Source organism: Dendropsophus ebraccatus, chromosome 12 (genome assembly GCF_027789765.1).
Source record: "Dendropsophus ebraccatus isolate aDenEbr1 chromosome 12, aDenEbr1.pat, whole genome shotgun sequence".
NCBI classification, from domain to species: Eukaryota; Metazoa; Chordata; class Amphibia; order Anura; family Hylidae; genus Dendropsophus; species Dendropsophus ebraccatus.
In genome coordinates, this window is record NC_091465.1 from 969,816 (window position 1) to 988,253 (window position 18,438).

General features: G+C 42.8%; 1 protein-coding gene across 2 annotated transcripts in view; it reads right to left on the minus strand.

Annotated features, from left to right (window-relative positions):
- The window catches only part of VPS13D (vacuolar protein sorting 13 homolog D), a 372,238-nt gene that overhangs the window by 188,454 nt on the left and 165,346 nt on the right, over nt 1-18,438 (minus strand). For both annotated transcript variants that reach the window (XM_069948224.1, XM_069948223.1), the window contains 2 exons: nt 14,801-14,906; nt 14,506-14,658 (listed from right to left, as the gene is read on the minus strand). In XM_069948224.1, the coding sequence (XP_069804325.1) occupies nt 14,506-14,658; nt 14,801-14,906 (259 nt within the window). The remainder of the gene's footprint in view (nt 1-14,505; nt 14,659-14,800; nt 14,907-18,438) is intronic.

An 18,438-nucleotide genomic window follows, 5' to 3' on the forward strand; every position in this document is an offset into this window, starting at 1 on the left:
TATTTGGGGGAGTTATAGGCTTGGTTGGGGAGCAGTTCCTTAGAGATTTGGGGGAGTTATAGGCTTGGTTGGGGTGCAGTTCCTTAGATATTTGGGGGAGTTATAGGCTTGGTTGTCCTGCAGTTCTTTAGATATTTGGGGGAGTTATAGGCTTGGTTGGGGAGCAGTTCCTTAGATATTTGGGGGAGTTATAGGCTTGGTTGGGGTGCAGTTCCTTAGATATTTGGGGGAGTTATAGGCTTGGTTGGGGTGCAGTTCCTTAGATATTTGAGGGAGTTATACGCTTGGTTGGGGAGCAGTTCCTTAGATATCTGGGGGAGTAATAGGCTTGGTTGGGGAGCAGTTCCTTAGAGATTTGGGGGAGTTATAGGCTTGGTTGTCCTGCAGTTCCTTAGATATTTGGGGGAGTTATAGGCTTGGTTGTCCTGCAGTTCTTCAGATATTTGGGGGAGTTATAGGCTTGGTTGGGGAGCAGTTCTTTAGATATTTGGGGGAGTTATAGGCTTGGTTAAGGAGCAGTTCTTTAGATATTTGGGGGAGTTATAGGCTTGATTGGGGAGCAGTTCTTTAGATATTTGGGGGAGTTATGGGCTTGGTTGGGGAGCAGTTCTTTAGATATTTGGGGGAGTTATAGGCTTGGTTGGGGAGCAGTTCTTTAGATATTTGGGAGAGTTATAGGCTTGGTTGTCCTGCAGTTCTTTAGATATTTGGGGGAGTTATGGGCTTGGTTGTCCTGCAGTTCTTTAGATATTTGGGGGAGTTATAGGCTTGGTTGTCCTGCAGTTCTTTAGATATTTGGGGGAGTTATGGGCTTGGTTGGGGAGCAGTTCTTTAGATATTTGGGGGGGTTATAGGCTTGGTTGGGGAGCAGTTCTTTAGATATTTGGGAGAGTTATAGGTTTGGTTGGGGAGCAGTTCCTTAGATATCTGGGGGAGTAATAGGCTTGGTTGGGGAGCAGTTCCTTAGAGATTTGGGGGAGTTATAGGCTTGGTTGTCCTGCAGTTCTTTAGATATTTGGGGGAGTTATGGGCTTGGTTGTCCTGCAGTTCTTTAGATATTTGGGGGAGTTATAGGCTTGGTTGTCCTGCAGTTCTTTAGATATTTGGGGGAGTTATGGGCTTGGTTGTCCTGCAGTTCTTTAGATATTTGGGGGAGTTATAGGCTTGGTTGTCCTGCAGTTCTTTAGATATTTGGGGGAGTTATGGGCTTGGTTGGGGAGCAGTTCTTTAGATATTTGGGGGAGTTATAGGCTTGGTTGGGGAGCAGTTCTTTAGATATTTGGGAGAGTTATAGGTTTGGTTGTCCTGCAGTTCCTTAGATATTTGGGGGAGTTATGGGCTTGGTTGTCCTGCAGTTCTTTAGATATTTGGGGGAGTTATAGGCTTGGTTGGGGTGCAGTTCCTTAGATATTTGGGGGAGTTATAGGCTTGGTTGGGGTGCAGTTCCTTAGATATTTGGGGGAGTTATACGCTTGGTTGGGGAGCAGTTCCTTAGATATCTGGGGGAGTAATAAGCTTGGTTGGGGAGCAGTTCCTTAGAGATTTGGGGGAGTTATAGGCTTGGTTGTCCTGCAGTTCTTTAGATATTTGGGGGAGTTATAGGCTTGGTTGTCCTGCACTTCCTTAGATATTTGGGGGAGTTATAGGCTTGGTTGTCCTGCAGTTCCTTAGATATTTGGGGGAGTTATAGGCTTGGTTGTCCTGCAGTTCTTTAGATATTTGGGAGAGTTATAGGTTTGGTTGGGGAGTAGTTCCTTAGATATTTGGGGGAGTTATGGGCTTGGTTGGGGAGCAGTTCTTTAGATATTCGGGGGAGTTATAGGCTTGGTTGGGGAGCAATTCTTTAGATATTTGGGGGATTTATAGGCTTGGTTGGGGAGCAGTTCTTTAGATATTTGGTATTCTAGTTGGAATAGACTGTGTGAGAAGCTGGAGTCCTTTGAGCCCTATTACACACACAGATATTTGACAAATTTTTACAGACAAAGCCAGGAATCTATTTGAAAAGGGGAGAAATCTCAGTTTTTCCTTTATGGCCTGTTCCCTGTTTGCAGCCTGTATCTGGCTTTGGATGCAAAAATTTTTGGAGTCAGAGGTGGTGACAGGAGGTTAAGTAGGAGGGTGGTGGCATAATATGTTGTATGACAAATAGCCTGTTCTTCAGGAGGTGGTGGTGGTATTTTATTGTGTTGTATGACTGATATCCTGTTCTTCAGGAGGTGGTGGTATATTATTGTGTTGTATAGCTAATATCCTGTTCTACGGGAGGTGGTAGTGGTATATTGTTGTGTTTTATGACTCATATCCGGTTCTACGGGAGGTGGTGGTGGTATATTATTGTGTTGTATGACTCATATCCTGTTCTTCAGGAGGTGGTGGTATATTATTGTGTTGTATGACTCATATCCTGTTCTACGGAAGGTGGTGGTGTCTGCAGGGTTCTTCCATCAATGTACTAGCTGGACCAGTATACAGGCTTTATAGTAGTCTGTAATGGTTCGGAGGCCCAGACCTCTAACATTTCTGTTGTTCAGGATAATTTTCTGGGCTGTTCTAGGCTTTTTTCCCCTGCCCATCCGAACTGGTTTATATATATTTGCTGGATGTGGTGAAGAAATGTTTCTGTATGGGAATAGGGATGGTTCTGAATAGACAGAGAATTTTGGGTAGTATGATCATTTTGTGATCACTCGGGATTCTACAGAACCATGATAGGAGGAGTTTGGAGTATTTGCGGATGCTGATGAGATTGCCGATATCTTCTTGTAATGGTGGGACGTTGGCGTTGTATAGGTTATTGGTGGGTGAACACCGGTTGATTCCTAAGTAATTGACCTTGCTTTTTTCCAATCTAGTTTATGGTCTTCTGGTTATATCTGCTTTCATGGTTATTGTGAGAACTTGTTTTGGACAGTTTTATGTTGTAGTAAGAAATTTCTTGATGGTGAGGAAGGTGTGAGGTGATATTTACGGCTGTTTTTGTGTTAGGGAGATTGCTTGAGAAATAGCATGCGAGTTTGTAAGATCTTCTACAGTATTACCCTTTGGATATGGGACTTCTGTTCTACAGCTATCTATAACACCTAACCCATCAAGCCAATTTGTTGGATTTATCCAAACACCCGGCTGCCAAGTTTGGCGGCGCCCCTTTATTCAGGGGTAACAGGAAAGTTAGGACAGGTGAGCCCTAAGCATGGTGTTACGGTATTGCTCACATACAGAAGAGATCACTCTTAGTCAGTCTCTGTTGGTTTGAGTCCATTCTGGGTGGATACCCTTTGGAAAGATTCTGGTCTCTGAACACTGTCATGGAGGTGGGCTGATGTTTCAGATCAGTAGGTCACAGCCGACGTTCCAATCTTTTATTGTGCGGATAGTCCCTTTGTGGTTGATGAGTATTTTGGTGAGGAAGGCCCAGGGGTAGGCAATGTTGTGTTTCCTGAAGAGTTTAGTGATTGGAGTTGGGTCCCATCTAGCTTGCAGAGTGGCTGCTGATAGGTCCGCATATAGCTGGATTTGTGAGTAAGGAGATGGCAGTGGTTGTTCTTGTGTGGAGACTTGTATTAGTTGATATTTTACATGGAAGAATGTGAAACTGGCCAGCACATCTCCTGGCAATAGAGTCAGGATCAAGGCTCCTTGTGTTATTCCGTATCTCCTCGAATTGTAACACTGTTTTGTAGGCTTCTATCTCCTGTGTCTATTGCTTTAGGTTGGCGTGTGCTGATCATTTCTTCTTCCCATTGTAAAAGTCCATGACAAGCATTCACAAAGGAGATCATTGTGTCTTCAACGTGCGACTATCACCCAAGTCATTTAGTGAGCTTTGGAAAGGGCTGATTAAGACTGTGAAGCGGATCTAAGAGGTAGTTTATGCTTTGTCCGAGGGTCTGGATATTTGTGAAGCCATCTGGGGTATCAGGTTGTATCGGTGTGGAGTTGCTTGTAGCCTCTGTTTTCATGGACTTCCAGATGGTGTCTCTTGTGACAGAGCTCAGGGATGATGGATCATAGATGGAGTATAGTCTTAGTGGAGGCATGTAACTCTCTTCCTGTCTTGGTTATCAGGAGTGTCAGATCTTGCTCTGGATTTAGTCACCATCCCCCTTTAGTCATGGTCAGATTGGAGAGTTCCTGGTTCTCGTTGGTAGAATGCGGTTTGATATCTAAGGTAATAGCAGCTCTTTCTCCCTGCGTTTGCCGCCTAGGAGAAATAACTGGGTTGGCTGTTGTAATCAGAGTCTATCCTATAAACCTTGGTGTTACACAAGATGTGATAGAAAAGGCTGTACAGTGGATTATCCTGCACTCTGCACAATGGCCACTATGGGGCCGTATAGCACTGCAGACTCACTTGGAGTCTCCTATATCCTATATATCAGGGGTCACTGGCTGGGTTAATAACCTTGTGCTGATGGGATGTGTGTTATCACTGATGAATGTGAAAGGAGCAGAGAGGGTCCTGCACCTTGTATACCCCCAGGCCTCCCAGTAATATATGTGCCGAGCACTGTGCGCAGAGCCGGCCTGGCTCAGTCAAGAGACCATGCCAAGGCAGGTGCTGGGCAGCGTCTTCCCTGGTATCTGTAGAACGCTTTGCATCCTACTAGACGCAACCACTGAGGGGTGGTAGGGACCTCCGGCAGACCAGTGCAGCACAGGGACCTCCGGCAGACCAGTGCAGCACAGGGACCTCCGGCAGACCAGTGCAACACAGGGACCTTGTTCAATGTGCCCCATGCTAATGTGTGGTGGTAGCCTCAGCACCTTGCAGCTCTCGCCTTTTATTGTTCTTCCTCAGAGAGAAGTCTGTCGGCTGAGGGCGGTCCTGCCGTGGATGGAGCGCCTGAGGCTCCCGGCCATCCCAAAAGCAAATAAAGCAAGGATACTATGTAAAACCGCCTTGGGGGCCCATCAAGAATGAGACCATTGTGAAATCTCCCATAAATACTGGACACTGCCGGATTCATTAGGTGCATTAATACCGTGCTGACACAAAAGCAACGTTTATGGGAATAAAAAGCTTTTCTATTCAATTTACAACAAACATATAGGATAACTCACTTATCACTGGAAACAAAAATGTCTTGTACAATTGATACAAAATGGTATAGAGCAGTACAAGCTGTGAACCCAGCTCTGGGGAGAGATTACTGAACACTGAGAAGCAGCAGAAGCATGGAGGGCATTATAGAGCAGTACAAGCTGTGAACCCAGCTCTGGGGAGAGATTACTGAACACTGAGAAGCAGCAGCAGCAGCATGGAGGGCATTATAGAGCAGTACAAGCTGTGAACCCAGCTCTGGGGAGAGATTACTGAACACTGAGAAGCAGCAGCATGGAGGGCATTATAGAGCAGTAAAAGCTGTGAACCCAGCTATGGGGAGAGATTACAGAACACTAAAAGAAGCAGCAGCATGGAGGGCATTATAGAACAGTACACGCTGTGAATCCAGCTATGGGGAGAGATTACAGAACACTAAAAGAAGCAGCAGCATGGAGGGCATTATAGAACAGTACACGCTGTGAATCCAGCTATGGGGAGAGATTACAGAATGCTACAAGAAGCAGCAGCATAGAGGGCATTATAGAGCAGTACAAGATCGGAATCCAGCTATGCAGAGAGATTACTGAACACTGGGAAGCAGCAGCACGGAGGGCATTATAGAGGAGTACACGCTGTGAATCCAGCTATGCTGAGAGATTACAGAACACTACAAGAAGAAGCAGCATGGAGGGCATTATAGAGCAGTACAAGCTGTGAATAAAGCTCTGGGGAGAAATAACAGAACACTGAAAAGCTGTAACGCTAGGACTAAATGGGGGCTATTTCAAGTTTATTGGACACCATTTTGTGTGTCAGTCTCCATTTCACATCTTAAAAGGTCCTTCACTGATGGATGACTCACATGACTGTATACATGAGACTTCTAGGTCATCAAACAAATTTGAAGGCTTTTACTGATTCAATGGAGATAGTTTGCAGAACAAACAGATGTTTGACCAATCTCAGTGATACAACAGACTATAGTACAAGGCCTAGTATTATCTAATATATAATATACAGAATATAGTATATAGTACAGAGCCTAGTATCATCTAATATATAGTATATAGTATACAGAATATAGTACAGGGCCTAATATCAACTAATATATAATATATAGTATACAGAATATAGTACAGGGCCTAGTATCATCTAATATATAGTATATAGTATACAGAATATAGTACAGGGCCTAGTATCATCTAATATATAGTATACAGAATATAGTACAGGGCCTAGTATCATCTCATATGTAATATATAATATACAGAATATAGTACAGGGCCTAGTATCATGTAATATATAGTATATAGTATACAGAATATACTACAGGGCCTAGTATCATCTAATATATAATATATAGTATACAGAATATAGTACAGGGCCTAGTATCATCTAATACATAGTATATAGTATACAGAATATAGTACAGGGCCTAGTATCAACTAATATATAATATATAGTATACAGAATATAGTACAGGGCCTAGTATCATCTAATATATAGTATATAGTATACAGAATATAGTACAGGGCCTAGTATCATCTAATATATAATATATAGTATACAGAATATAGTACAGGGCCTAGTATCATCTAATATATAATATACAGAATATAGTACAGGGCCTAGTATCATCTAATATATAATATATAGTATACAGAATATAGTACAGGGCCTAGTATCATCTAATACATAATATACAGAATATAGTACAGGGCCTAGTATCACCTAATATATAATATACAGAATATAGTACAGGGCCTAGTATCACCTAATATATAATATATAGTATACATTATGTAGTACAGGGCCTAGTATCATCTAATATATAATATATAGTATACAGAATGTAGTAAAGGGCCTAGTATCATCTAATATATAATATACTAGAAAATGTACCCGGCGCTGCCCGGGTATAAAGTGTCAGTGTGTTAATTAGATTTGTTCTAAGGTGCCCAGGAGGCCAAGCTAAAGGTATTGTTTCATCTAAGTTAATCAGTGGAATTAGTGTATACCTGTAGTGCATAGTTGGAGGGGTTCTGTATACCCACAATGTATAGTTTTTAGGGGTCTCGCATATCTGTAGTGCATAGTTGGGGGGGGGGGGCTGTATACCTATAGTGTATAGTTGAGGGAGGTCCTGTATACCTGCAGTGTACAGTTGGTGAAGGTCCTGTATACCTGTACTGTATAGTTTGGGGGTCCTGTATACCTGTAGTATATAGTTGGTGCTGTATACCTGTAATGTATAGTTGGTGGAGGTCTTGTATACCTGTAGTTTATAGTTTGAGGGTCCTGGATACCTGTAGTGTATAATTGGTGGAGGTCTTGTATACCTGTAGTATATAGTTCGGGGGTCCTGTATACCTGTAGTAAATAGTTTGAGGGTCCTGTATAACTATAGTATAGAGTTGGTGGAGGTCCTGTATACCTGTAGTGTATAGTTTGGGGTCCTATATACCTGTAGTATATAGCTGGTGGAGTTCCTGTATACCTGTAGTATATTTGGGGTCCTGTATACTTGTAGTATAGAGTTGGTGAAGGTGCTGTATACCTGTATTATAGAGTTGGTGTAGATCCTGTATACCTGTAGTGTATGGTTTTGAGGTCCTGTATACCTGTAGTGTATAGTTTGGGGTCCTATATACCTGTAGTATATAGTTGGTGGAGTTCCTGTATACCTGTAGTGTATAGTTTTGGGGTCCTGTATACCTGTAGTGTATAGTTTGGGGTCCTGTATACCTGTAGTATATAGTTGGTGGAGGTCCTGTATACCTGAAGTATATAGTTGGTGGAGGTCCTGTATACCTGTAGTATATAGTTTTGGGGTCCTGTATACCTGTAGTATATAGTTTTGTGGAGGTCCCGTGCACTTGTAGTGTATAGTTTTGGGGTCCTGTATACCTGTAGTATCCTGTATACCTGCAGGGTTGTATTTACCCGTATGGCAGTGTTATTCAGTCACAGTGTGTTGGTATTGGTCATGTCTGGTATGGGGGTGTTATCCAGTCACGGTATGGTGGTATTGGTCAGGTCTGGTATAGCGGTGTTATCCAGTCACAGTATGGCAGTATTGGTCAGGTCTGATATGATGGTGTTATCCAGTCACAGTATGGTGGTATTGGTCAGGACTGGTGTGGCGGTGTTACCCAGTCACAGTTTGTCGGTATTGGTCAGGTCTGGTATGGCAGTGTTATCCAGTCACAGTATGGCGGTATTGGTCAGGTCTGGTATGACAGTGTTATCCAGCACAGTATGGCGGTATTGGTCAGGTCTGGTGTAGCAGTGTTATCCAGTCACAGTTTGGTATACCTGTTGTGCCCTGTATATACATGTACTGTATGGATGGAGTAGGGGGTCCTGTATATACATGTACTGTATGGATGGAGTAGGGGGTCCTGTATATACATGTACTGTATAGATGGAGTAGGGGGTCCTGTATATACATGTACTGTATAGATGGAGTAGGGGGTCCTGTATATACATGTACTGTATAGATGGAGTAGGGGGTCCTGTATATACATGTACTGTATAGATGGGGTAGGGGGTCCTGTATATACATGTACTGTATAGATGGAGTAGGGGGTCCTGTATATACATGTACTGTATAGATGGAGTAGGGGGTCCTGTATATACATGTACTGTATAGATGGAGTAGGGGGTCCTGTATATACATGTACTGTATAGTTGGAGTAGGGGGTCCTGTATACCTGTACTGTATAGATGGAGTAGGGGGCCCTGTATACATGTACTGTATAGATGGAGTAGGGGGTCCTGTATACCTGTACAGTATAGATGGAGTAGGGGGTCCTGTATACATGTACTGTATAGATGGAGTAGGGGGTCTACCAGTTATTACTGTGGATGTTGTGAGGCAGCTTCCCTAGCAACCATTGCTCCCTGTGAAAATGAAAGCAGTAATCCTATTGGTTGCTAAGGCTCCAACATCCGTGTCTGCTGCAGCTAATTATATCACCTGTGTGTGCAGTGAGGAGATTTTCCCATTCATCTCTATGGGGCGCCTCTCTTTCCCCTCCCCCTCCCCTCCTGTACATCTGGCGGGGACGGGACCTTCGCAATAACCTTCCCGGGTACCCAATGTATCTGTGGGCCAAATTTGGGGTCAAACGGTTCAGGCGTTTGGAAGTCTATAGAGGACAGACAGACAGAAGGACAGACAGACAGACAGACAGAAGGACAGACAGACAGACAGACAGACACAAGGACAGACAGACAGACAGACAGAAGGACAGACAGACAGAAGGACAGACAGACAGACAGACAGACTTTGATTTTTATGATATAGATAGTATACAGAATATAGTACAGGGCCTAGTATCATCTAATATATAGTATATAGTATACAGAATATAGTACAGGGCCTAGTATCATCTAATACATAATATATAGTATACAGAATATAGTACAGGGCCTAGTATCATCTAATATATAATATATAGTATACAGAATATAGTACAGGGCCTAGTATCATCTAATACATAATATATAGTATACAGAATATAGTACAGGGCCTAGTATCATCTAATATATAGTATACAGAATATAGTACAGGGCCTAGTATCATCTAATATATAATATATAGTATACAGAATATAGTACAGGGCCTAGTATCATCTAATACATAATATATAGTATACAGAATATAGTACAGGGTCTATTATCATCTTATATATAATATATAGTATACAGAATATAGTACAGGGCCTAGTATCATCTAATATATAGTATATAGTATACAGAATATAGTACAGAGCCTAGTATCATCTAATATATAGTATATAGCATACAGAATATAGTACAGGGCCTAGTATCATCTAATATATAATATATAGTATACAGAATATAGTACAGGGCCTAGTATCATCTAATATATAGTATATAGCATACAGAATATAGTACAGGGCCTAGTATCATCTAATATATAGTATATAGCATACAGAATATAGTACAGGGCCTAGTATCATCTAATATATAGTATACAGAAAATAGTACAGGGCCTAGTATCATCTAATATATAGTATATAGTATACAGAATATAGTACAGGGCCTAGTATCATCTAATATATAGTATACAGAATATAGTATAGGGCCTAGTATCATCTAATATATAATATATAGTATACAGAATATATAGTATACAGAATATAGTACAGGGCCTAGTATCATCTAATATATAGTATACAGAATATAGTATAGGGCCTAGTATCATCTAATATATAATATATAGTATACAGAATATATAGTATACAGAATATAGTACAGGGCCTATTATCATCTAATATATAATATATAGTATACAGAATATATAGTATACAGAATAAAGTATATAGTACAGGGCCTAGTATCATCTAATACATAATATATAGTATACAGAATATAGTACAGGGCCTAGTATCATCTAATATATAGTATACAGAATATAGTACAGGGTCTATTATCATCTTATATATAATATATAGTATACAGAATATAGTACAGGGCCTAGTATCATCTAATATATAGTACATAGTATACAGAATATAGTACAGGGCCTAGTATCATGTAATATATAATATATAGTATACAGAATATAGTACAGGGCCTAGTATCATCTAATATATAGTATACAGAATATAGTATATAGTACAGGGCCTAGTATCTCATATGTAATATATAGTATACAGAATATAGTACAGGGCCTAGTATCATCTAATATATAGTATATAGCATACAGAATATAGTACAGGGCCTAGTATCATCTAATATATAGTATATAGCATACAGAATATAGTACAGGGCCTAGTATCATCTAATATATAGTATATAGTATACAGAATATAGTACAGGGCCTAGTATCATCTAATATATAGTATACAGAATATAGTACAGGGCCTAGTATCATCTAATATATAGTATACAGAATATAGTACAGGGCCTAGTATCATCTAATATATAGTATATAGTATACAGAATATAGTACAGAGCCTAGTATCATCTAATATATAGTATATAGCATACAGAATATAGTACAGAGCCTAGTATCATCTAATATATAATATATAGTATACAGAATATAGTACAGGGCCTAGTATCATCTAATATATAGTATATAGTATACAGAATATAGTACAGGGCCTAGTATCATCTAATATATAGTATATAGCATACAGAATATAGTACAGAGCCTAGTATCATCTAATATATAATATATAGTATACAGAATATAGTACAGGGCCTAGTATCATCTAATATATAGTATACAGAATATAGTACAGGGCCTATTATCATCTAATATATAGTATATAGAATATAGTACAGGGCCTAGTATCATCTAATATATAGTATATAGTATACAGAATATAGTACAGGGCCTAGTATCATCTAATATATAGTATACAGAATATAGTACAGGGCCTAGTATCATCTAATATATAATATATAGTATACAGAATATATAGTATACAGAATATAGTACAGGGCCTATTATCATCTAATATATAATATATAGTATACAGAATATAGTACAGGGCCTAGTATCATCTAATATATAGTATATAGTATACAGGATATAGTACAGGGCCTAGTATCATCTAATATATAGTATATAGCATACAGAATATAGTACAGAGCCTAGTATCATCTAATATATAATATATAGTATACAGAATATAGTACAGGGCCTAGTATCATCTAATATATAGTATATAGTATACAGAATATAGTACAGGGCCTAGTATCATCTAATATATAGTATATAGTATACAGGATATAGTACAGGGCCTAGTATCATCTAATATATAGTATATAGTATACAGAATGTAGTACAGGGCCTAGTATCATCTAATATATAGTATATAGTATACAGAATATAGTACAGGGCCTAGTATCATCTAATATATAATATATAGTATACAGAATATAGTACAGGGCCTAGTATCATCTAATATATAGTATATAGTATACAGAATATAGTACAGGGCCTAGTATCATCTAATATATAGTATATAGTATACAGAATATACTACAGGGCCTAGTATCATCTAATATATAGTATATAGTATACAGAATATAGTACAGAGCCTAGTATCATCTAATATATAGTATATAGCATACAGAATATAGTACAGGGCCTAGTATCATCTAATATATAGTATACAGAATATAGTACAGGGCCTAGTATCATCTAATATATAGTATACAGAATATAGTACAGGGCCTAGTATCATCTAATATATAGTATATAGTATACAGAATATAGTACAGGGCCTAGTATCATCTAATATATAATATATAGTATACAGAATATAGTACAGGGCCTAGTATCATCTAATATATAGTATATAGTATACAGAATATAGTACAGGGCCTAGTATCATCTAATATATAGTATATAGTATACAGAATATAGTACAGGGCCTAGTATCATCTAATACATAGTATATAGTATACAGAATATAGTATAGCGCATAGTATCATCTAATATATAGTATATAGTATACAGAATATAGTACAGGGCCTAGTATCATGTAATATATAATATATAGTATACAGAATATAGTACAGGGCCTAGTATCATCTAATATATAGTATATAGTATACAGAATATAGTACAGGGCCTAGTATCATCTAATATATAATATATAGTATACAGAATATAGTACAGGGCCTAGTATCATCTAATATATAGTATACAGAATATAGTACAGGGCCTATTATCATCTAATATATAGTATACAGAATATAGTACAGGGCCTAGTATCATCTAATATATAGTATATAGTATACAGAATATAGTACAGGGCCTAGTATCATCTAATATATAGTATACAGAATATAGTACAGGGCCTATTATCATCTAATATATAGTATACAGAATATAGTACAGGGCCAATTATCATCTAATATATAGTATACAGAATATATAGTATACAGAATATAGTACAGAGCCTATTATCATCTAATATATAGTATACAGAATATATAGTATACAGAATATAGTACAGGGCCTATTATCATCTAATATATAGTATACAGGATATATAGTATACAGAATATAGTACAGGGCCTATTATCATCTAATATATAGTATACAGAATATAGTACAGGGCCAATTATCATCTAATATATAGTATACAGAATATAGTACAGAGCCTGGTATCATCTAAACAAGAGAACCTCATATCATTGCTGTAGCATTAGTCTGTGCATTGTCCCATAGGACATAGGAATTACACCTGATTCGTAATGTCACCAATTTTGAGAGAATTTCAACACGCCATGATCTACTAAATTAAGGGAAATAGCCCTATATGTGCATTTCCAATAATTAATGTACATTAGAAATTTGTCTAACTTTCCATAACTAATAACATATCAAAAATACTTTTAGCCAGAGTTATCCTTTAACCTTTGTATTCATATCTATGCAAAAGTGTCCGCAATCTCATACTAAGACCTGGTTATTGTATGTCTGATATGTCATCTGTATATAATCCTTCTATAGATTTTTTAAATTAATTTGTTTAATATAATTGCCTTGTATCTTAATTGGCCTTCTTTAAATACGTATCTGAACCTTTTGCCTAAGAGTTAGCAAAACATAATCAGCATGAAGGGCATTATAGAGCAGTACAAGCTGTGAATCAAGCTATGGGGAGAGATTACAGAACACTACAAGAAGCAGCAGCAGCATGGAGGGCATTATAGAGCAGTACAAGCTATAAATCCGGCTCTGGGGAGAGATTACAGAACACTACAAGAAGCAGCAGCAGCAGCATGGAGGGCATTATAGAGCAGTACAAGCTGTGAATCAAGCTATGGGGAGAGATTACAGAACACTACAAGAAGCAGCAGCAGCATGGAGGGCATTATAGAGCAGTACAAGCTATAAATCCGGCTCTGGGGAGAGATTACAGAACACTACAAGAAGCAGCAGCAGCATGGAGGGCATTATAGAGCAGTACAAGCTGTGAATCAAGCTATGGGGAGAGATTACAGAACACTACAAGAAGCAGCAGCAGCAGCATGGAGGGCATTATAGAGCAGTACAAGATGTGAATCCAGCTCTAAACAGATTAAAAACCACTACAGCAGTATCTGTATGTGTCTCTGCCTCTGTTTGCAGTAACTTCCCTCTTCTCATCAAACCTCTATGGGCAGTAGCATTAACCAGTGGTCTGGGTGTATGTAATCAGGTGAGAAGGAAAGGAGCCTGATAAGTGGATAATATGAAACTTTCTGTATTATAAACTGTGAAGCACTGTATATTACCCTGTAGTACTGATTTATGAACATGTACACACTGTGTAGACTGCTCCCACGTGACACCAGGAGGGACCTAGACACTGTGCTATCTGCTCTTGTTGGTGACAATCTATACAAGAATTCAATTGGCCGATAACAACCTGTGTTCCGACAATGAGTCATGTCTGAGGCGACTCTTACGGAGAACCTACCTGTGTCTCAGCTTTTCTCTTGTCCCAAAATCAAATGGTATCTCCTCTCCCGGAGGCACTTCTCTCCACTGACTGACATTATGGGCTTCGTCCAAGAAATTTCTATCCCCGTCAGTGACCACCTCAGGGCTCCCGCTGTGTGACAGGGCCGCCCTGCCGCAAAGTAACAAGCAAAGTAAAGTCAGGTGGGTGCACTCTCAGCCCTCACTACCACCCAGGTAAGCAGCGCCTTCTCCTGCAGAGCTGTCATCACAGAGCGTCCTTACACTGACAATATGGCCACACCAGAACTCACCTGGTGGGGGTTGTTGTTAAAGTGGCAAACCAGAGCGTACAGCCGGTGTGATTCCTGAGAGCAAAGGGTATAAATGGCTGCCTGCGCTTTGGAGTCTTCATTTCAACTGCAAAAGAAAGAAGAAAGCAGGACGTGAAAAGCAAGAGCATCAACCATGAGAAGTGTGAGCCATGAGGAGTGTGAACCGCTGTGAGGAGTGTGAAACGTGAAGGAGTGTGAAACGTGAAGGAGTTTGAGCCGTAATGAGTGTGAAACGCCGTGAGGAGTGTGAAACGTGAAGGAGTTTGAGCCGTGATGAGTGTGAACCGCCATGAGGGGTGTGAACCGCCGTGAGGAGTGTGAAACGTGAAGGAGTGTGAACCGCCGTGATGAGTGTGAACCGCCGTGAGGGGTGTGAACCGCCGTGAGGAGTGTGAAACGTGAAGGAGTGTGAGCCGTGATGAGTGTGAACCGCCGTGAGGGGTGTGAACCGCCGTGAGGGGTGTGAACCGCCGTGAGGGGTGTGAACCGCCGTGAGGAGTCTGAAACGTGAAGGAGTGTGAACCGTAATGAGTGTGAACCGCCGTGAGGAGTGTGAAACGTGAAGGAGTGTGAACCGTAATGAGTGTGAACCGCCGTGAGGAGTGTGAAACGTGAAGGAGTGTGAACCGTGATGAGTGTGAACCGCCGTGAGGGGTGTGAACCGCCGTGAGGGGTGTGAAACGTGAAGGAGTGTGAGCCGTGATGAGTGTGAACCGCCGTGATGAGTGTGAACCGCCGTGAGGGGTGTGAAACGTGAAGGAGTGTGAACCGTGATGAGTGTGAACCGCCGTGAGGGGTGTGAACCGCCGTGAGGAGTGTGAAACGTGAAGGAGTGTGAACCGTGATGAGTGTGAACCGCCGTGAGGGGTGTGAACCGCCGTGAGGGGTGTGAACCGCCGTGAGGGGTGTGAACCGCCGTGATGAGTGTGAAACGTGAAGGAGTGTGAAACGTGAAGGAGTGTGAACCGCCGTGAGGGGTGTGAACCGCCGTGAGGGGTGTGAACCGCCGTGAGGGGTGTGAACCGCCGTGAGGAGTGTGAACCGCCGTGAGGGGTGTGAACCGCCGTGAGGGGTGTGAACCGCCGTGAGGGGTGTGAACCGCCGTGAGGGGTGTGAAACGTGAAGGAGTGTGAACCGTAATGAGTGTGAACCGCCGTGAGGAGTGTGAAACGTGAAGGAGTGTGAACCGTGATGAGTGTGAACCGCCGTGAGGGGTGTGAACCGCCGTGATGAGTGTGAACCGCCGTGAGGGGTGTGAAACGTGAAGGAGTGTGAGCCGTGAGGAGTGTGAACCGCCGTGAGGGGTGTGAACCGCCGTGAGGGGTGTGAAACGTGAAGGAGTGTGAACCGTGATGAGTGTGAACCGCCGTGAGGAGTGTGAAACGTGAAGGAGTGTGAACCGCCGTGATGAGTGTGAACCGCCGTGAGGAGTGTGAAACGTGAAGGAGTGTGAACCGCCGTGAGGGGTGTGAAACGTGAAGGAGTGTGAACCGCCGTGAGGGGTGTGAACCGCCGTGAGGAGTGTGAACCGCCGTGAGGAGTGTGAACCGCCGTGAGGGGTGTGAAACGTTAAGGAGTGTGAGACGTGAGGAGTGTGAACCGCCGTGAGGGGTGTGAACCGCTGTGAGGAGTGTGAAACGTGAAGGAGTGTGAACCGTGATGAGTGTGAACCGCCGTGAGGAGTGTGAAACGTGAAGGACTGTGAACCGCCGTGATGAGTGTGAACCGACGTGAGGAGTGTGAAACGTGAAGGAGTGTGAACCGCCGTGAGGGGTGTGAAACGTGAAGGAGTGTGAACCGCCGTGAGGAGTGTGAACCGCCGTGAGGAGTGTGAAACGTGAAGGAGTGTGAAACGTGAAGGAGTGTGAAACGTGAAGGAGTGTGAACCGTGATGAGTGTGAACCGCCGTGAGGGGTGTGAACCGCCGTAAGGAGTGTGAACCGCCGTGAGGGGTGTGAACCGCCGTGAGGGGTGTGAAACGTGAAGGAGTGTGAACCGTGATGAGTGTGAACCGCCGTGAGGAGTGTGAAACGTGAAGGACTGTGAACCGCCGTGATGAGTGTGAACCGCCGTGAGGAGTGTGAAACGTGAAGGAGTGTGAACCGCCGTGAGGGGTGTGAAACGTGAAGGAGTGTGAACCGCCGTGAGGAGTGTGAACCGCCGTGAGGAGTGTGAAACGTGAAGGAGTGTGAAACGTGAAGGAGTGTGAAACGTGAAGGAGTGTGAACCGTGATGAGTGTGAACCGCCGTGAGGGGTGTGAACCGCCGTAAGGAGTGTGAACCGCCGTGAGGGGTGTGAACCGCCGTGAGGGGTGTGAAACGTGAAGGAGTGTGAACCGTAATGAGTGTGAACCGCCGTGAGGAGTGTGAAACGTGAAGAAGTGTGAACCGTGATGAGTGTGAACCGCCGTGAGGGGTGTGAACCGCCGTGAGGGGTTTGAAACGTGAAGGAGTGTGAACCGTGATGAGTGTGAACCGCCGTGAGGGGTGTGAACCGCTGTGAGGAGTGTGAACCGCCGTGATGAGTGTGAACCGCCGTGAGGGGTGTGAACCGCCGTGAGGAGTGTGAACCGCCGTGAGGAGTGTGAACCGCCGTGAGGGGTGTGAAACGTGAAGGAGTGTGAGCCGTGAGGAGTGTTAACCGCCGTGAGGGGTGTGAACCGCTGTGAGGAGTGTGAAACGTGAAGGAGTGTGAACCGCCGTGAGGAGTGTGAACCGCCGTGAGGAGTGTGAACCGCCGTGAGGGGTGTGAACCGCCGTGAGGGGTGTGAACCGCCGTGAGGAGTGTGAAACGTGAAGGAGTGTGAACCGTAATGAGTGTGAACCACCGTGAGGAGTGTGAAACGTGAAGGAGTGTGAACCGTAATGAGTGTGAACCGCCGTGAGGAGTGTGAAACGTGAAGGAGTGTGAACCGTAATGAGTGTGAACCGCCGTGAGGAGTGTGAAACGTGAAGGAGTGTGAACCGTGATGAGTGTGAACCGCCGTAAGGGGTGTGAACCGCCGTGAGGGGTGTGAAACGTGAAGGAGTGTGAGCCGTGATGAGTGTGAACCGCCGTGAGGGGTGTGAACCGCCGTGAGGGGTGTGAACCGTGAAGGAGTGTGAACCGTGATGAGTGTGAACCGCCGTGAGGGGTGTGAACCGCCGTGAGGAGTGTGAAACGTGAAGGAGTGTGAACCGCCGTGATGAGTGTGAACCGCCGTGAGGAGTGTGAACCGCCGTGAGGAGTGTGAACCGCCGTGAGGAGTGTGAACCGCCGTGAGGAGTGTGAAACGTGAAGGAGTGTGAAACGTGAAGGAGTGTGAACCGTGATGAGTGTGAACCGCCGTGAGGGGTGTGAAACGTGAAGGAGTGTGAGCCGTGAGGAGTGTGAACCGCCGTGAGGGGTGTGAACCGCCGTGAGGAGTGTGAAACGTGAAGGAGTGTGAACCGTGATGAGTGTGAACCGCCGTGAGGAGTGTGAACCGCCGTGAGGAGTGTGAAACGTGAAGGAGTGTGGGCCGTGATGAGTGTGAACCGCCGTGAGGAGTGTGAAACGTGAAGGAGTGTGAACCGCCGTGAGGGGTGTGAAACGTGAAGGAGTGTGAGCCGTGATGAGTGTGAACCGCCGTGAGGGG